The 21,014-nt window shown below is 49.1% G+C and overlaps 1 protein-coding gene across 1 annotated transcript in view; it reads right to left on the bottom strand.

Moving 5' to 3' along the window:
• PAPPA2 (pappalysin 2) overlaps positions 1-21,014 on the bottom strand; it is a 119,685-nt gene that overhangs the window by 23,431 nt on the left and 75,240 nt on the right. Inside the window, exons 15-20 of the mRNA XM_064515609.1 lie at positions 19,213-19,390; positions 16,682-16,895; positions 7,709-7,877; positions 6,651-6,783; positions 5,057-5,166; positions 1,041-1,112 (exon numbers count right to left, since the gene is read on the bottom strand). Of these exons, the coding sequence (XP_064371679.1) occupies positions 1,041-1,112; positions 5,057-5,166; positions 6,651-6,783; positions 7,709-7,877; positions 16,682-16,895; positions 19,213-19,390 (876 nt within the window). The remainder of the gene's footprint in view (positions 1-1,040; positions 1,113-5,056; positions 5,167-6,650; positions 6,784-7,708; positions 7,878-16,681; positions 16,896-19,212; positions 19,391-21,014) is intronic.

The following is a 21,014-nucleotide window of genomic DNA, read 5'->3' as shown; positions in this document are numbered from 1 at the left end:
TGGTTAAGGAAATATTCAGGCTTGGAGTCAGCACACGCTTTCTGGGGATACCCCTTGCCAGTGAAACCCTTTGCTAGAACATTCTTCCTGAGTCAGCCAGGAAGAAGTGCACAAGCAAGGAAATATGTTATGAGGACCTGGCCCACTTCTGCAGCTTAGCAGTGCATTGCAGTCTCATTCCCCAGCCTCATCCTGGCTGCTACACTGTACTCTCAGCGCAAGATATGGAAATGGCATTCACCACCCTGCCACTTTCCAAGCCAATAATGCCCTGATGATCCCTCATCCATGTTCCACTCCACCAACCAGTTTCTGATCCAGTCCCTTCCTGCAGGACTCAGGCCCACAGACAGGTTTGAGTGGGAAAGTATCTTTACCTTTGATCTTTCCTTTTTCTCAGCCATTTGCATTTCTCTGTTAGCTTTGCACGTGGACTGCAGAATTACATGCCTGTCTTACTGACACTGAGCATGTTGGAGATAAAGGGTACAGTAAAAGAGTTTTCTTCCCAAACAGGAGTTTCAGGAAAAAAAAAAAAAAAAAATCAGTGCATTTCCGTTGAATTTCTGATCTAAAACATCCTCAAACTTCAGAGAAGCTCAGATCTGCTTCAGGAGTCTGTGCTACTAACCCCAGATCTAATTACTCTTTCATTACACATGGGCTGTGGGCAGTCAGAGGCCAGAGTGCCAGCAATCACACGTGAAAATCTGTGGTATCTGGAAATCCCTGGTTGAGATCTGGCTGTTTTCCCTCTAACGCTCAGCATGCCTGCACTGCCTGTACCCGTGGAGTTTCCTCCACCCTCTGTGATGTCTTGGCAGTATATGGCGGCTCTGAAAACCCAACTTGTCATCACCGCACTTTCCCAAGTATGCTTGATCTGGTCTCTCTGCTCAGCCAGCAAGCCCTGGCCCAGCTTAGAGCGAACACTAACTCAAAGCCGTCCAGCTCCACCTTTGTGCTGGAGCGAGTCTGAATTGCCAGGAGCTCTCCTGCAACAAGCAGGCTGCTCAAGCTGGGAAAAGGGGGGGACTTACCTCACACGATTGGATGCAGTGAATGACGGAGGGGTCTGGATACCATCGCAGCCTGCCCGTGCATACGATATGCTGAAGAGGAAAGGAGAGAAGAGATGTCAGGTGAGGTGGGCGAGTGAGTGCAAAAGCCGTGGGTGCTCTCTGGAGGTGCTGTGTCTCCTGCATCACTGCACTGTTCATCGCAGTGCAAAACAGCACTGCCACACCAGGACCCTCCCTGCACCTCTCTCCAGAGGAAAGCCCTTTCAATTCCATCAAACCTGAGGCAACTGGGTCTGCTCACCCACAAACCTGGGCACATTGCTCAAGGTAGAGGTCGTACAAGTGGGAAATGATGAAGGGAGATGACAGGGACTGCCAGAGAACTGAGGTCAGCTGGCAATGCTGTGTCATGACGGCTAACTTGGGGCCATACCCTGCTGTCTTGGCCACAAGCTGCTGCTGGAAAGGAGCCATCCAGGACTACAACAAACTGGATCCTTCCATTCACCTCTTTGCATGATGCTTGGTTTAGCAGCTTCTCACTTGTATCAAATGTAGGGCCCAACCGGTCGTCACTTGATGTCAATGAGCTCCTTGATTCCTGCTCAGGCTCTGAGAACCATGTCTCCAAAGGACACTGGAGCACTAACCTCCCTGGAGCTGGTCTGAAGTGGATACACCAGACTCACGTTCATATGTGCAAAGAGGCTCTCTCTGGTATTTACAAGGCATTAAGTCAGCTGTTGCAACCAAACGGATACAAGAGTAAGATATGAAGGGCTTGGTTTCATGTAAATGGAACGCTCCGTCCCACGAGTTCTGAAGGGATATTGCTAAGAGCACACATGATTATACAGAGGGCAGAAAAACCCCACCACACATACAATTTCCTCCCCGTAAAGTTCAGGCAGACTTTGAAATCTGAGGCCCCATAAAATGATGGTTAGCTTGTGAAAGTGTCCTAGGATGCCCTTCACAGAACAGGAATCGTACAGAAGGGCACGTATATTTTCCCTAGTCTCACATTGGAAATGTACAGTGGAAGGCAGCCCAGCTCCAACATCCCCAGGAATCATGCCAGGCAGGGACGGGGGAGCTCTCTCCAGTCAGTGGGAGGTCTGAATTCAAGGGGTGAACTCAATCTTCAATAGCTGTGCGTTCGGTTGATGGCTGCTGAGGCAATGACGTGGCTCAGCAAGTTACACATTTTGCTAGGTGAAGGGTGAGGCAGCAGCAACCTAGCTGGCCGGGTTATCATCTGTTTGATGCACCCCCATTTGCTGACCATGGAAGGTGGCCAGAAAGCATGATGATAGCAAGGACACTGCTTTTCTCTAACACCCTGGCAAGTGTCAAGAGACATATGAGATCCTTGTTCACCCAGATCCCTTGCATTTTAGTTGCATTTTTCAACTTCTTCCTGCTGCAGTCAGTCTTTATTGCAGCCTGACCAGTTGCCAGGAGCAAGCCTGGCCTAATGGCACCATTCTCAGCCAGTACAGGCAACTCAGGCCCAGGGGAAGCCGTGATCAGATGGGACAGAGGCCCAGGATGCTGGCTAAGCTAACCGATTCCCAGTCAGCCCTAAGGATGTTTGGATCCTAGCTCTGTCAGGTTGTTTCATACATGCTTGTTGTGTGACTTGAATGGCAGTTTAGCAAACTCATATTCCAGGTTGGGAAATTAAGGCAGAGAGCAAACCTGCTTGGCTGCAGGATGCAATGAATCAGTGTTGAAAGCAAAACAGGACTCTGAGTGGTTCTCCCAGAGTGGTCTGTACAGCTCCCCGTGAGGAGGGCCAGCCTAAGCCCTAGTTTGCCTCATCTTCTTCTTGTCACCTCAGGAGCACAGCAGCCCCAGATATAGCAAGCCTAGATAGCCAACACTGTGTGAGCAATGAGTACTAGAGAAGCAAAAGTGGGGGGAGCAGAGGAAGAAGCTGGAGAAGAGATGAAAACAAGACGTTCCAGGGAGAGCTCCTGGCAAGGAGGAGTGCCATTTCTTAAAATAATGCCTTCCTCCCTCCTCCTCCTTTCCTCCTCTCTGTAAAATGCTTCCCTTGCACGAGAGCCCACAGCAGTGGCGAAAGGGAAGCTGAACGCCACCGCCTTGACAGGCCAAACCATTTGATCCCTCAAATTTAAGGCCTCCTTCCAATGCTTGTGCTTAACAATCCCACATGCCATGGGCACACTCACCCCCAGACAGTGATCTGTCATGGGTCTGATTCAATATGACATACAGTAGTATCCACAGGCATGAAGCACTGGTAATTCTGGGCCTCCTGTGGGTTCCCAGGAGGAGGGGAAAGTGTTTGGATGGGAGCGCTGGCTCCTAGGAAGATTGTTTGCTTTTCTTTGTTCCACCTCCTTCCTTATGCATCTCGTTTTTATTTTAAGAAATTTTACCCTGGTGGAGCTGCTTTTTGGGAGAGTTGTGCAGTTAAGATCCAAACTATTTGAGCTATTTGAGCCGTTTTGCCTACAAAATGAGTAAGAGATGGGGAGGAAAAGGCTCCCAGTTCCAGAAGCAGGAGGCAATCAGCAGGCCAGCGGGTCCTGGCAGCCAGAGACACCTTACAGCTGACAGTGCCTTGCCTCCTCCTTAGCAGGGAGATGCTTGCTTGGGGCTGCATCTCAGCTGCCAGGTAACTGGGGACCAGAACTCTCATTGTGCCAAGTGTCAAGGGTGGCTTTTTCTCCCAAACTCAACCCTCCTAGCACATTGGCTGACAATAACAACAGTGTAGCAGATTTAGGCATGCACTATGTCATGAAAAATCAGTGGAATTCCTGCACTAAACTTCATTCATTGCGCTATCCTGCTAGTCCTGGAGAGCTCAGATGAGAGCTGATAGCTTATGTTGAATAGGTATAGGGGAGTAGGAAGCTGTGCAGTAGCATCTAAAAGGGACAGAAAACAAAGAAGAAGTTGTGGGGATGGAGGAGGACCTCGGCACTGGAATCTAGTTATAAACTGGATCGGGGGAGCAGCATGCTTAGCGAGAGTTATCTGGAAGCCCTGTGGCCTGTGCTGAAGCAGGCATATGCAGAGAGGCTGACTAGAACTTCCACTGACCATGGGTGAAGGCCTATCAACACAAATGTACTTGGGGACATGGGCACAGACACTGCGAAGACCTTTGCCAGAGCTTGCCAAAACCTGGGGAAATGAGAGCTTGAATATCCAAATATAGTCTTAAAAAGGGCAGAAATGTGAATATTTCTCAGCCCTCTTTTCCTTAAGAAAGTCTGTGCCATTTTTGTTGAAACGGAAAGAAATTATTTTAGCTCAAGGAGAACATTTGGTGTGGAAAATTGCAGGCTAGGGGGACATTCATGAGACACACGGTATCTCAGCACAGAGCTCCAGACTCCCTCTTGACTTTGCCACCCAGCTACCTCATCATTACCAAGTGGATTTACCCAGAAGGGCTCAAGATGGGCAAAGAAAAGTGCCCTTAGGTAAGGGATTTCACTGGGAAGAGGTGATAAATTTGACTATTGGAGCCAAAAGCCATACAGATACTACACTATGGCTAACATTTCCAAGAAAAAAAGGTCTTTGATGAAGGACCTGCTGCTATATGCCCAATCATTTCAGGGGATGGTTTCCCTCTTGGCCATGCAGATGGTGCTCATCTGGCCTAAGTTCAGTACTCGCACATCCTGCAAGGCTTTCTCCCTGGCTGTGTGGAGCTCAGCCCAGTCTCCCTGCGGACATTCAGGCAGAGGTGGCCAGAACGAGCAACTAGTAGCTATCTCCACAGCAGGCAGCCTCTGCAGCTCCTTGGAGAGAGCCAGCCAAACTCCACGCATATTTATGCTACTTCCCTCTTCAGCTTTTACCCTTCTTCACCCGAGGCAAAGGGCTTTTCTCTGAAAACCACTGTAGAGAGAGGAGGCAGGACTAAGGTGGCCCCACCAGAAATATTCTGAGGCTTCTTCTCTACGTTTGCCCAAGGCAGGCATGGGGAAGCCAGAACCAGAGAATGCAAATGCTCCCCGTTAGAGGAACGGCACCTCCCCTTTTACCTGGACTCTGGTGGGCTGCAGACGGTGATCCATAGTCTCAGCAGTTACATTTTCGGGCAGTATGACTGGATCGCTGGGGGGGATAATACAGGAAGGCATGCACACAGCACCTGCAGGGGGGATACACAGCCTTGAGAACTTACAGCAGGAACCAGGCAACTACGTTTTAAAGGATGGCACCAGACCCAAACATCCCAGCTCTTCACTGAGGGCAGAAGCAGATGTAAAGGAGATCCTTTCCCTCCCAGCCTGGGATGGCAATTCCCTTCCCAAAACCTGAATTACCCCAGGGACTACAGGAGTTGTTTCGGTCAACCAGTTCCCCTCTCCTGGCTGAGTAGAAAATCAAACGTGACCTAAAAGATGGATCAAAGCTCAAACAGCAAGACATCAGACCCAACATGAAAATAAGACTGCCCTGGATGTTACGGGATGTTTGCGGGTATGTTAGGGAGCTTCTTTCATAGTTTTTCTACCAAGCTGAATTCCCACTGCCTTCCTATGACCCAGGAGCTGCTCCTGCTGGAATGTAACCTATTGGCTCTTCTTGCATTAAGCTCTTGGAAATAACGACATGGTGATTAGTTTTCTGAAACAATGTTGGCACCTTCCAGGATGTCTGAATTCCTGAACAACAGATTTACCCATCATTTCCATTCTTCTGAGAACAGAAGGAAAACAGCTCGGCTCAGAGCCTTCATCATCAAGAAATAAAGCAAGCTTAACTGGCCCTACTGTAACCTAAATCAATCCCATAATGTCTGGCTCCTTATAGCTAACGGTAAAGGGCCTTAGGAACTTAGGAACTAATAAAGACGTGCAAGAAAAAAAAATGCAAAAAGGACCCTGAAAAAACGCGTGGGTCCCAGTCCTAACCTGAACCTCACACTAGATCTGTCCGAAGCCTAAACTTAGCAGGCCCTGCCCTTAGACTTGCCTCAGCCAGTTTTGATCAGATGCAGATGATCACCATGTTTGTTTCAGTAATGTGGGTTTTGCTCAAGTGTCTAGTCCAGCAGGACGCCAAATCAAATGTAATGATTATGACTGAGAATTGCAGCTTTTACTGAAAACACAGAGGTACTAAAACCCAAGAAAGAAACGGATGATGTGGTCCCTCGTCTGGTGAAAGTGCTCTGTTACATGTGATTGTCACTCCAGCATTCGTCTAAGACCTGCTGCATTAATCCTGCAAGCGTCAGCAATAATAATAAGTGGAGAGATGTTGTGGGGGTGGAGGGCCAGAGGAAGGGAAAATCACTGTAAAGGGCTGGGTTTGCCCAGCTTCTTCTGAAAATACAGATCCTTACACTGAAGCCAGCTGGGCTCTAGCTTGTCCATGAATACAGTCATATATGCACATAGCTAAAGCCACCCCTCTGCCTCTGTGCTCAGAAAGAGGACAGAAGAGAAAACAGAATTCTGTGACAAATTTAGTGGGGATTGAAAGAACAATCATCATGACCTTCCAGGTAGTTCTCTGGGAGGTGAGACACAACTGAGTCAACAAAGAGCCCATTCCAAAGAGAGAAAAGGGGTTTTGACAAGGACTCCTTGACGTTTCAGTTCTTGTTTAGTTTCCATCTGTCCTCACCTATTCCATGCCCCTGTTCACACTTGTACTCCACAAAATTCAGCTCCGGAGGCGGCGGGCAGTTCCCCTGTAAGTTCTTGCACAGTTTGAACTCTTCTGTCCATAAGCCCTCCTTAGTGCAAAGGATGGGAACCTGGAAAGTGAAGAGAGAGCAGTCCTCTTTACTACAAGCCAGCTGCAGGGTTCACCCCGACCTGGCTACTAGTGATATTTTCACACCAGCTGCTCAGCTCCAGTGGGTAATAGAAAGAAAAATGACCCTCTTCTGCCTGTGAAGTCCAGAGCAAAATTCTCCAGAGCAACTGGGTTGTGGCCATCTGGTCCAGTCTAAGGATACTTTGTACTACTGACCAGAAAGCAAATTGTTTTCCAGCTGCTTGCTGTTGGATCCCACCAGAGGGAATTCACTGTACCTCTTTCGACAAGACCTTTCCAGCAGGCCGGGTGCAAACCTTTGGTGGAAGAGCCTGGCAGGCAGCAGCCTCCATCCCCAGGCAAGCCCCTTGTCAGCAAGTCTGCCGCAGTGATGTTGCCAGTCATCCCAGGCAAACACATTAGCAGCTGCTCTCAAAGCCTGCTGGAAGCCCTCTGCCTTTCATTTCCTACCCCTTTCATTAAAGACAAGCAGGCTTGCTGACAGGACGAATGGCTGCTGCCTTTTGGAAGTGTTACCAGGGAGGGAGAGAGCGTCTCGAGCTGGGGGTGCACCCCGCGCCGGTGTTGGTATCCACACAGTCGCGGTCATTGCCCAAAAGCAGTGAGCGAGAGTGGGAAGAGCCCCAGGCTGGGGGCTCACGTTGTCTGGAAGACCTTCATGAAGCCAGCACTTGCTCCCAGGAGCACAACTGTGCATCTGGCTGGAGGAAGCATTTGCAAAGTAAATGTTTTTGCTCCTTTTAGGTTTCAAAGAGCAGCAGGGCCCATCATTCTTCACAATCACATCTTGGTGACCTGTGCTCCCCCCCCCCCCCCCCCCCCCCAGTGGTGCTGTGACCTGCTTTCAGATGCTCTGAAGCACAGTGCTTGGCCAATCTCTGTCCCTCCCCGACGTCACTCACCCTCTCGCTCTGTGGCTCGCAGTTCAGGATGCACTGGCTGTCCAGCTCAAAGCCCTGGGTACAGTTGTACATCCCCTCGAAGACCGGGGGAGGTGGCTCACACACCACGGGAATGCAGTGCCCTTCTTCCCACAGGCCACTTTCCAAGCACTGGATCTTCAGGAACTTCCTGGAGAAACACACCCGCAAGCCTGGGCTGCAGCCCCAGAAGGGCACCGCATGCGATTCCCAGTCACCCCTTGGCCCTACAGCCTCAGGAGCTGCACAGCCCTCAAGAGAAGAGTATTCCCCAGTGAAGACCCAAGGGTCATCCCATCACAGAGCAAGGAGGGTGTCTAGTGGGGTCAGAAGGAGAAATGGGATGAAGGGGATAGGGGATCAGCAGTTTCTCCCTAGAGACCAGCTCTGGGAGAATCTTAAGCAGATGATTTCTATGCATCAGCAGTGAAGGATATATAGCTTTGCTCTTATTTTCTTTGATCCCTGCAGGTGGGATCCAGTGGGGTCTCCAAGGCACTGGCACACAAACCTCAGGCCCTTAGCTTTCCCTAAAACTCCCATTTGTGCTTCAAATTAAGCATGCACTTCTCTTGCTGGAGGGAGCAAGCTTGTCCGGGTCAGCCACACGCACAGTGCACTCGAGCACCGCCCCGCTCAGCCCAGCACGCTTGCTGTGGGGCCGGACCGCAGTGCAGCCTGCTGCCCGTGAGATGTGCTGGGCATGAGCAGGAGATGTGCTCCAGCCAGCCGGGAGAAAGAGCTCCTCTGTTCAGATCCCGTCTTCGTGGGAGCTGAGTCGGGGGCCACCTGCCTCGCCGCACTGGTGACAGTAAGGAGCATGGCCTGTGAGGCTGCCAGCACAAAGAAGATCGCGTGATGTTTGCTGGAGCACCTACGTGAGTGCTGCCTCCCTTTGCTCTCTCAGACAACACGCAGAGGCACGAGCGGTCATCTCAAGGCAGCTCCCTGGGATGCAGCTTGATCCCCAAGCCCCCATGCTCCAGACTTTCCCGTGCCATCCTGCCGCCCACTGCAGACAGGTTTCCTGAAGGCCATTCCCTGGTACAGCCCAGGTTTACCTGCCTCAGCCAAGGCCTTTCCTTACCTGTCTGGGGAGATCATACTGATTTAGGAGTCCTGGACTCCTTTTTTCCTGCACTTGCTGCCTTGTTTCTACCACTGACCTTCCTTACGGACGCCTGTGGTGCCCCTCGCTCTCTTTGCCCCCCAGCCCCTCTGGGTACGTGCACTGAGTTGCTTTGTCCCACAGCCAGCAGCTACATACTTCTCTCAGGCAAATGAGCCTCCACCAGTAAATCCTGCTGGCCTGGTCCCAGCTCTTTCTGAGGCTCCTCTTTGTACTCTGGCCAAATCTGTCAATCTCGCTCTAGCAGAGGAATTGTCATACCAGAGCAGACCAATATCATCTTGTGTTGCTAAAACAGTCCAAGCACAAAATACTTGCCAAAAATGATGAAAAAGAAAGGAAGAAAAAGTCCAGAAGCAGAGCCCACCCGCTTCAGTCTCCTTCCCTGGCACCGAGATATATACCACATCTTTTACATAAAGGCATAAAAAGCCCATGATGTACCAGGCTAGCTGGGGACTGCTCTCTTGAAGAGGACATGTCACTGCGACCCCAGCCACTGCTGAATGCCTTCGATACACAAGTTTGGACAGCGCTGATGAGTTTTACCTGAGCCAGTGCTGACTGCAAGCCTCCATCCTTAATGAGACCTTTCTTTCCTCTGTAACACGCGCCTGTCCTTTTTTCACTAGACAGCCTGCCTCAGATGTTTCCCTCTGCCCTCTCTCACCCCTCGAGCCAGCAGGCAGGGCTCCAGGCGCCGTGTTGCAAAGTTTATAGCGTGCCACAGGTACACAGAGGGAGATTTAACATCTCCTCTGCTGTGCAGCCCTGGGTTAGAGAAACCCCTGGGGTGAAGGCACTAAATTGCCTCTTGTTCTGAGCTGATGCAGTTATTGCTTGGGACCACCTGGCTGTCCCCCATCGCATGGTGCAGACGAGTGCCTCGTTGCTACCATCCTGGCCAGCGCCGTGCACGGTCACACAGCCTGGAACAGCAAGGCGACCCTGTCCGGGCCCCACCACCATAGCTGGGGCAAGAGCAAAAGGCCTGGATGTAGTTAGTCCTTGTTAGCTTTGCTCTTCCGTGCCAGGGACCTTATAACAGTGACAGAGGGCTCCTGCTCTGATGAACACAGGCTTCAAATAGATAACCTGGAAGGTGAAAGGCAGGTGCAGGAAGGCGATGGGACTTACAGGTCCCTCAATATGGCACCACGCTGCTGGTGACTGGATCACAGACTATCGCAATGCGAGCCTCTGAGCAGCAAATGATGCTAGGAAGTCATTCTGCTAGCAGTAGGCTTGAACTGACAGATGGAAGCTGAAAAAACATAAGACTTGCTTGGAAGAGTGGTGGGGAAAAACAATTCTGGATCCCATTGTGGACATCTGTGGCTTCAGTGCACCACTAATTTCACTTTCTTGGCTGCCCACCCTTTCCACTGGAATGATGCTCACTGCCTTTCGAAGACTTCCCCCACCAGTCTTTGCCTGTTCTTGGGCTGGTTTGAATGCTTTGCTCTGCCCACTCTTCCATTTGCTTAAAGGCAAGCAAAGGCACATACTAGGAGTCACTGATCTGTAATGAAGGTCCAGGTCCTCATGCGGCAAATCTGCTTCCTCTTATTGAATTGCCTGGCATGCAGGGTGCAATTTAGCTATATGAGTTACACAGGGTAGATCAGAGCAGAACAGGCCCTTTGTTACACTGCCATATCACAGCAGTGTTGGAGGTTAAGCTGATGCCATTACAGTGATACAAACTGGTGGTATGAAGACTCGCTGCTACAGGCAAGGCCTCAGGCACAGAGCAAAAAACCTTTAAAAAACAGGACCATCCTAGATCTGTGCTAGTTCTTACTCACTCACCAGTCACCTGGGTATAACTGATCCAGCCACTGTACGTCACTGTTGCTCTTCCAAACTGCAGTGGAGGGCCTTTACCTAAAGCCATGCGAAGGCGTGGGGAGAAAGGCTGGGCATGGGGAGGGCCACGTCTCAGGAACTTCCAATTTGCACAGGTGCACACTGCAGCTTGCAGCCGTGTCACCTTGGTTGGGACTCCTTGCCTTGACATGGTACTGGAATGGCTCCAGCATGGGCTCCTGGTGCACCATGCACTGCACCCCCACAGGAGCAGACCTGTCTGTTGCCTTGGCTAACTAAACCAGGGAGAAGAGAGGAGCAGGGACTTGTCATGGAGCACATGGATCATCTTCAGCAGTGGTGGAACAGTCCAGGAAGAGGAAGGAGGTGGCACAGCTGAGTTCCCTCGCCAACCTTTCTGTTCATCCTTGCCCACCTTTCCCTTTCTCTCTCTCTGTCCCACTACACTACTGCACAACCTTCAGAGCTGAAATAATAACTCAACTTGCACTAGAGGCTCACCCCACCACTGGTGTCCATGCTGGGGCACTTCCAAACAGGGCTGTCCTGGCCTGACCCCAGGGTAGAAGGTGGTATGTGGACCACTGCTGTACATATGAAGTGGGCAGTTTATATTAAGGCACGGAGAAGGGAAGGGAGAGGCTTTAAAAAAATACCTTGTAGCAGCTTGAAATTTCCAGACCCCCCAACTTCTTCTGATCTGGGTTAGCAGTATTTCTTGAGGATTAACAAGGAAGCCAGGAAAATCAGAGTCAAAGATTCCTCCTCCAACTGGGCAATCCAATGTCTAATGGGTAAAGGAGGCAGGGTAGACGTCTGAGGCCAGCGAGGGCTGTGTTTGATGTGAAGGCATGAGTATTAGTCGAGCTCCAGGAGCTGTGCATGCAGGAGTTTGGCCAGGATCCAGTGGTGTATTGGAGTGGCCAGGTTTTGGAGTACTGGGTGCAGTATACAGGAACAGTGATAAATTACTTCAAAGTCCACCTCATCTCCCCATGGTAGGAGACCGATGGCTTCACAAAGAACAGGGGAGAAGCAGAGAGGCTTTGCTGGTAAATTAAAAGAAAGCAATGCCAGCTTGTAGGACTTCTGCTGCTTTCTTCCCCTCTCTCCAAACAGCCTAGGCAACCTGGGCTGTAAATCTTCATCAGAGGCCTTAGAGGTGGAAATGACATGAGAGTCCATTTGACAGCCTGTGTTTTCTTTACCTGGCTTTATGGCTCCATAAGCTGCATGTGTGTTTGCCTTTTATCTGGAAGGGGCCAGATGTGGGCAGTAGAAGTGAGCACCCCATACCCATGCACCCACCACAAATATACAATGGCCCAGTGCCCTGCTAAACTCTGATGCTCTTGGGTTAGTCTGTCCTGCTTTGCCCGCTATGATCTTTCTGAAGTGTTTCCAGCCCTCAGTCTGCTAACTCACTCCAGTTCATTTTCTCCTCCACATTCCTCCACCTCTCTCCCTCTTTCATGGTTGCCGTTGGCCCACACAGTCTTTGGACGGGGAGAGGAGGAGGAGGGGCCGACATTTCCATGAAAGTTCACTGGGGGACTGGATTGGCTGGGTCATCTTGTAGCTCCCTTGATCTCTGGTGAGGGGCCAAGGTACCAGTTATTACTGGTCCTACCAGTTTATCTCCTATTAGGTCTTGCCAGACTCTCAGATCTGCCTTCTTGGACATACAGGGCGAATCCCAGGAAAGCGGTAGTGATGAGGGAAGAAGGAAGCAGGAACAGGAGATAGAATGTAGTCTGAGACATGCAAAGCTGCCTGAAAAGATCTGAACACCCAGTTCTCATTTATTTCATTCCCTCAAGCTAGCAGAAAGGACTCATCCCCTCACAAAGGCAGCTTAAAATTATTCCAGTCTCTCAAATCCAAGGAATTCATGCTGCACCAGGCAAGGGAAACAATGGCTGATGAGAGCTGCCTTTTCAGTCCGTGCCCTTAGAGCATCACCCCAGCATTAGAGTACCGCTCCCCACAGGATGCCTCAGGAAGGATGTCCTAGCTACTCTTGTTGAAGAGCTGCTTCCTATGGCACTTTGTGGTAGATGCACAATTAGCAACCACTTGGGGGGATGCCCATTTTCCTTGAAGCACTTAACCTTTCACTTCCAGACTGGCTACTTTTCATGCTGCAACTCTGGCCAATGCCGAGCATCGCTCCTTGGTGGTTCGTTGCTCTGAGTGATGCAGGTGGGTGGGGTGGTGCTGTCATTGCACAGAGGTTATCCTAGAAGAGAGGCCTTGGAAGCCTAATGGATCTTCCCTAGGGGGTGCTTTCCTGGCCATGTGTGGAGAGGTAACTGCAGATCAGATTCTGTATCTCACAGAGATCCCTAGGCATGGGTTGGATCAGGATACCCTTCTGGTTCACGGCATCTGTAAATCTGAGAAATTTCAACCTTGTGTATGGATTCTTCCATTAAAGCAGGCTTTTGGCAGAGTTGAGGCTGGCCTGGACTCAACAGGTTTCTGAAAGAGCATGTCCATTTAGGAACAGTTTTGACCCAAGAAAATGGGAAGCCTTTCAAAGTTAGTCTGGTTTCCTAATAAAAGCCCAATTATTTCTCCAATTGACATAAACTGACCCTCCTTGGTCTTCCAAATCTCTCAGATGTCCATTCAGAGCCTGACTTCCCACTCGCCCACCACCTCAACCTGCAAGAAATTCATCCAGCCCAAACCAGCACAAGGACCTAGTCTATGCCATGACTGTCCCCTATGCACCCTTCCATCACTGCCAAGAGTGACGCAGGCAAACCATTGCCTATCGCAAAGCATGAGTGCACACGTAAAGCTCTCCTTGCCACTGTTATTTTGGGATTTGAACTGACATAGCTCAGCAGCTGGAAACCAGGCTGTTACCCGGGCTCTTCCAGCTGATAACAGATTTCCTTTAGAGAGAGTCAAAGAAGCTTCTACTCTTTCTGCCAGCATCATCAGTCAGATGATCCATGCCAGCAGAAAGGCAACAAATCTTTGCCAGAATCTTGATTACACAGTCACCATTTCCTCACAGATCCCTTGCTCATGAGCAGTGATTTCTGAAGGGCGTTTCCTCACCTAGGATAACAGATAAACCTGTATTCTCTGAGACAATGAATTTCTTCATCTTCTTTCCCTTCCACAAATGGGAAATGTACTTTAACAAAGATTGCAGAAGCTTTTAAAGCCTCCAGACTGGGACAAGAAATTTCAAAAATCAGAGGCATTTCAGCTGTGCATTGATCACCCTGATGTGCTGCATACTGCAACTGCACAAGCAGCATCATTTACTAGGAAATTCTTTCCACCTTGAGTTTATTAGCTGGAGAAACTGACTCCCTAGGAAATGCAGGGGTGCAATCAGGATATTAAAAGAAAAAAAACAGTGCACGTGGTGCGGAATGAGTCCTTGAGTAAGTGCCTGCCCATGCCATAAAATTCAATCAGTAAAGCAGAAGTGGGAATTACATGAGCATCCGTGTAAAAGAGCATCTTGGTTTGGACAGTGACAGCTGGATGCCTTCCAGGGTTCAGGCTTACACGATGTGGACACTGTAGCACTACCATTTTTAGGAGCAAAGTCTCAGGATGTGGATCCCCAATCCACATGTAGCAGCCATGGTGTTTTACAAGGTGTGTGAGAGAGAAAGGCACTGAAGAAGGCTGACCCAAAAAAAGCAGCTAGTCAAGAGATAACGCTGAGCCCTGGGGTCGGGGTTTGAGTGCCTGCTAACATTGTAGCTTAACTGTCTCAGTCCACAGGGGACCCAGAGTTTATCCCTGAAGGAAGGTGCCTACAAGCTGTCCTTGAAGGAAATGATCATGCTCAGGGTTCTTAAAACAGTGCCACAGTGGACTGATTCCTAGGCCCTCTGGAGCCTGAAGTTGCTCCATCTCTGCCTTCCCAGGAGAATGGTCTGAGCCCCATAGCTGTTGGCAAGGCAGGCTGCAGGTTACGCTCCCTCCTTCTTCACTCTCCAAACAAGGCATGATTGCTAGAGCTAGAAGAACAACCCAGAGGGTAATATATTCATGGCTATACACTCATCACTGGGCCATTTAGCTGACATGGGAAGTCTTGGGCGTTAGTCATGGATCACTTCTGATTTCTCATTTTTTTTCCAGTAGCTAAGTGGCATAGACGATCTTGCTTTCAGGTGCTTATCAAACACCTGCATGGCACTAAATCCTTCAACAAGACAGGTGCTTGCTGGGTGGATGAATGATGGTGAAACAATATATCATGAACTCAGTTTGGTGAACCCAGAAAGAACCCAGAGAGACTTCAGGACACTCAAAAACCTGATGGCTGAGTCATAAACTGAGACCCTGATCCCTCATGAGCATATCAGGAACCTGCACCCTACCAGTGCCGGCCCCTTCCAGAGCTCTCTGTCACCATCTCCAAAGACTCTCTCCAGAAACAGTCCTGCACAATGAAAGCAATCCCTCACTTTGGCAGCTCTGATCCTGTGCCTGCCACGGCTGATACACCAGAAGGATCTCCAGCAATCTAGCCATCTCCTAGCTTGCTTATTGGCTAATAGTTGCCAGGAACTACACTTGCCAGTGGGTTTCCATTGCTCCTGAGTATATATGCAGAGCTCCTGATGAAACAGTATACCAGCATTTACATTCCCAAAGAAAGGCTCTTGCTTTGAATCTTGCACATGATAAGAAAGGGATGAATTTTCTGTTTCTGTGAATATTTGTTGCTTAATGCAATAGGATCATAATCTACCTTCAGAGATGTTAGATGAGTTAGTAGTAGTGATAACAGCAAACTTGAAAATAGGACCATTTTGCATGAGTTTCCTTGGCTTATCTTACAGGCTATTCAGACCTACACAGAAGTTACACACACATCAAACGAGCCTTGGGAACTTCCGGAGGGCATCCTTTTTTCCAGCAATTGCTGCAGTACAGCTGAGATGGCCTAACTTGGCAAGCTGCGTTGATTTGATTGCATGTCCAGTGCCTGAATGCCACAGGCGTGCAAGCTGCTTCATGGTTTGCAAAGCAATCCATGTGATCATACCCATAGTCATAATTCATACAGTTCTCCTTGGCCCAAGAAATCCTAACACTGTGAAAAGCTGTTTACAGAAACCACTGCCTTCATTACTAGGCAAGAAATTTGGCAACCATTTCCTAGTGCACAACAACCCTACCTGACAGCAAAGCAGAGATGAAGCCTGCATCCAATTAAAACTGGAAGGGGGCATTAAACAATTAGCACATAATTATCTGACTAGTGTCAAGACTTTGGGGAGGACCTGGCCAGTGCCACAGAATCTTTGGTGACCATACCCAACGGAGACTTCAGCTGGAGGTGTCGTGCACAAAATACTACTTTACCCCCAGCGTCATGAAATTGGCTGAGCACAGAGCTAGCGAAACACAAGAAATTTTTCCCGAAGCACTGGGAAAATCTTCTCTAATTGACATATAAATGCTTGAGATTAAATTTAGCCAAGACATGCAGAGGGTAAGATGATAACTCTTACAGAATATTGCCATTTATTCTCATAACCCTCAGTCTCATGATCTATGTTTTATCGCTTATATGAAAGACAGCAACTCCAAGAGTCTTCCAGCATCTTATTACATCATTAGCTAATTACCAGTTGAAGTCCTGAGAGTTTACAGACACTTCCACATACACGCTTAATTTTCAGCAAGTGAAAAGTACATTGAGGTGTGCAGGACAACTCACATACTTCAGGTTAAAGCACTTAACGTACATGTGTGTAATGGCAGCTTACACCTTGTTCCCACCTACTTTGACCTAAACTAGGGGAATGCCTCTCATGTTTCAAGCAATGGCATGTGCATGATGAGAGCAAACTGCTCTGCCTTCTACCTACCCCACCAGCCAAATCAGCTCTGCAATGCTGCCAATGTACAGTGACCTCTTCTCCTTTCAATGACCTTGCTAGTGTTAGAAATGGAGAGGAAGGAAACATGGCAGAACAGTGGGAAAAGACACATCACAGACTTACTTCTTAGGTTTGCCCACTGCGTTCTCTGCCACGTGGTATCCAGGTTTACACTTATAGCGACATACTGAGCCCACGTCATGGTTCCCCTGCAGGCACCGTGGGACCAGTAGCTTGGCGTTGGCCACCACATGAGGAGCATCACATTCCAGCTTGCAGTAGGCTTCAGGGAGTGACCAGAGTCCATCCTCAAGGCAGGTCAACCACTGGCTCATTCCTAACTCCAAGAGAGAAGCAGCATGTTCAGACTACAGCATAACCAGGGGTGGATCCCTGGAAGTGAGTGAAGCTCAACGGAACCAGCAAATCCCCTCTTCTTGAGGCTGGATATTGATGCCAAGAAAGGCAATAAATACGAAAACCAAGGACCTCATTGTGTGGTTGGTCAGGCTGGGACAGAAACTGAATCCCTTGAACACAGACAGGAGGGGGAAAGGGATGACTTCTAGGGGATGGAGAAAAGACCCTGATTCCGCAAACCTCCCCAAATCTCTCTCTTAAAATTCCCCTCTCCAGTGACACCTCAGAAGAGCCTTTGGTAGGCTTTTATGTATGACAGCTATCTGCTGCATGTAGTTGAGGTCATGTACCTTTTCTCCAGGTAGTTTTTGCAGCTTGTTCAGTACCTACCCTTACAAGCTGTCATACTCTGTGCTACGTATCCAGTGCAAAACAGAAAGCACCATCAGAATGGATACAGAAATCTTAACTGGTGTGATGGGGAATCCAAACTGCCTGTTTCTAAAGGGTTTGATTTGAGTATCATGGTCCCCCCTCGCCGCCCTTCATTGTCTGTCTAGAAAACAGAGGGTCTGGTAGGCCTGGCTAATGGGTGACCTAAATTGCACAGCACTTGGAGCCTGTGATAGGCATCCAGGACTGTATCACCCACGCGTTGTAGATCTGAATCCAGGCCAGAGCCATTTCCCTGGGAACTGCTGAGCAAGAAAAAAAAAGCTAGACTGAAGTGAATGGGAGTCTTTCTACTGAAAGATTTGGATCAGGCCTCTAGAGCAGGTTCTCTGTATGGCCAGATTTCTCCACACTCCCTTCAAGCATCACTTTCTTTTTATAGGATCACTGCTCTGTCTACAACCGCTCTTGGAAAAGGCCAAGCGACTGGCAGCCTCAGACAGTGCCTCCACTCAGGGCTTGTGTTCCCAGCGGGCCTGCGCTCCCAGGGATCAGGCTGTACGGGTTTCTCCCGCCTCCGAGCTCCGCAACAGAAGCCGCATGGCTCGTGTAATCTTTTCCTTGTCTATTCTTAGTATTTACTAGCATTGACAGACTGCCCATAAGGATGCAAGTCTTTGGGGAGAACAAGAAGCAGACACGTTCCTGCCTCAACAGCTTAGCGGAATCAATTGGGCTTCTCTGAATTTACCCGCACGACTCAACAGCCTTGGCTTAACACCACCAGGAGTTGTGTCAGCTGCTGGAAGTCACCCAGGGTGCTCTATGGATGGGCCTCCCTTCCTGCCAAGGGAGCCAATGGCAAATCTCCCGTTGACTTCAGTGGGAACAAGAGGAGGCTGTTAGTGAAATATCAGATTAAAACTCTGCCCTCAGCTGACCCGCCAAAGGCAATGGCATTGGTTTGTACAGAATTTGGCCTGTCGAGCTGTAGTTCACACATTACGCTTTGATCAGCTCACACTGGGATCAGCCGGCATCCCCCCTGTCATGAAATGAGACCTTAATTCCTTGCAGTTTTTACTCCTTAGATTTAACCAAAAAAAAGAAGCAAATGATTTTCATACGTTTCAGCTATAAATGTCTCTGTAAAATAGGGCACCCATTAAAATGATTTGTTGTATGTGATTGTTCAGAGCAAATGCGCTGGTGGAAACTCACATAAAGTCCCAATGCTTGAAGCTGTCAAGGCAATTACCCCCGAAATCCCATCCAGCTCAGCCTTCTATAGACAGGAACAGTAGCTCTCTTTCTCTGACTTGGCCTAAAAACATTCCTGCGGCTATTGATGGAGTCGGCAGAATGAAAGCCAGGCCATGGCATGTCTGGAGGACTGCTGTGTGTCTGGGTGGTGCACATCTCTGAGACTGCTCTGTAGCTGTGGGCATCAGGCTCTATGGCTTTGTAAGGCCCCAAGCCTCCTCAATCGCATGCTTTCACATAGCCACTAGGCAGCAAGACATTTTTGGCTTTCTGAAGTCCTCTCTGTTTGTGTTCACTGCCTGCCTGCACACTTTGTGCTTTCCTCATCTCTGTAATGCCAGAGCCTGCCAGGACCTCACCAGTTATCAGGAGGCGATATCCCTGCACCCTGAGGTGGATGGATGTGAGCTGCCAGCTGGCGGATGGGGAGTCACAGAGTACCCCCACGCTATGGCATCTCCACTCAAGGATGACGGATGCTTTTCATTTCAGGAGGTCTCCTAAGAGCTCCACTGGCTGGCAGAAGCCAGGATAACAGGAAAATCCAAAGTTCAGTTTGGAACAACTTGGGATAGGCACAAAAAGGTGGCACCAAAAGGGGGAAGGGGTGTTAAATACATCAGCACCTGAGACTGTACCTTGAAGCTTAGCTGGCCGGATGCAGGAGAAGGAACATCTCTTCAGGTACGTGGTCCCCTTCGGGCAGGAGAACTCAGCGTAGAACACATGTGACTGGTCAGGGACACCGCAGTCAACAGGGTCACAAGTCACAGATCTGTCCCACTGCCCTGAGCTGCACGTCAGCACCATCTCCTTCTACGGAGAAAGCAAGGCTCCATTGGATTCCTGTCACTGGGCTTTAGCCTACTGTTTTGCCACCACAGCAAAAAGGGCTGGCCCAAGTTTCAGGAACGAGAAATGCTTTTTCCCATTTTTCCTCTCCCGATCGCTACACTCCCCTCCGGACACTGAGTTGGAGCCCAGTGTGGTACAGCGTAAAGCACATACCTGTTCATGATGTGATGTTTGGAATGCAGAAGCAGTGACTGGTCTTTAAGATAACATGCAAGCCATCTGCATTACAGACCTTGTAATACCTGGTCTCTAGCTGTCTGACTCCCCAAAATGCTAGCTGAACACACACACTGTCTAAGCAATACCAGAGCACGTCATGAAAAAAAGAAATTAAAGATACACAACAATTTCCTGAGCTACAAGTTATTCCCAGCTCTGTGCACTACAGTTTCCTCCCCTACGAGATCAAGTCTTACTTCAACCATTGGTGGGCAGCTCTCCTGTTAACTGGTCTCCCCCAAATGCACTGATTCTATCATGCCTCAGCCCACAGACACCACTGAAATTAGAGGTTCATATAACTTCATTCATAACTTATAATTACACAGCCCCTCTTATATAGCTGGGGAACCACATGAGAATCTGATTCCAAAGTGCCAGTGATCCCAGTCCTAAACACAACCAGTGTGTGCTATGCACTTAGTCAAAACAAAGCAGTGTATGATGGTGTGCTGTGATTTCCATTCTCAGACCATCTGCACTATCTCAGCAGTTCTTGGACAGAACTTGCAGTACAAATAGGTTTCACTGAACTATTGCTGATATCCGTTTATTGGTTAAGTACAATCAGGTTGCTTATACAGTCAAACTTGTCATTTGTCCTCCCAGCCAATACATTTCAAATGAACAGATAGGCCTGGATGTGGTGGCTTTAAAGGGCAGTATTAAATTTGAGTCTGGTACTCTCCAGTGCATGGCAGGACCATGTTGTAACTGAACCCTTTTGGTAATGCTCTTCCCTTAGTACTGCTGGGTGGAGGACAGATGCATCTGCAGGGTTGCCGAGGAAAAAAACAAACCCACAGTCCATTGCCATGTGGAGAGAATGCCCAGAGAAGAGCTGCACATTTTCTCCCAGAATATCCTGAGATGAGTACAGATATACTATCAGAGACTGAGAAAATGTGCTGAGCCATGGGTCCTGAGACCAAGTAGATGGCTGCACCACACCCTACTCCATCCTCTCTATGGACAAGCAAAATAGGGCACCTCTTTTCTTCCAGCAGCACTCATCAGAGAAAAATTTATGTGTTACTACATCCCACCAAAGATTTGTCCCATCTCAGAGCCCTCATGCTGTCCCTTCTTGCCCCCTGCAGAGGTAGGAAAGCAGAGGTAATGTCACGTCAGGGCTCAAGGCAGGGCACCTGTAAGCTGCCATCTGTTGTGACAACCACAAGGCTAAGCTCTGTCGAGAAGTTTCCCATCTCACTGCCAAATGTCGAAAAACTATCACCCACAGCAGATTTATTTAGTGTGGTTTCATGTTAGAGGAGAAGGAGAACATTTTGTTTTCCTTGTGAACACACTGGTGTGTGTTAAAGGCCTGCCTTGGCCTGCGGAACTGTATGGTCCTGTAATTAAT

Source organism: Dromaius novaehollandiae, chromosome 8 (genome assembly GCF_036370855.1).
Source record: "Dromaius novaehollandiae isolate bDroNov1 chromosome 8, bDroNov1.hap1, whole genome shotgun sequence".
NCBI classification, from domain to species: Eukaryota; Metazoa; Chordata; class Aves; order Casuariiformes; family Dromaiidae; genus Dromaius; species Dromaius novaehollandiae.
Note: the sequence above shows the minus strand (reverse complement) of the source record. Positions and strands in the feature narration are given on the sequence as shown.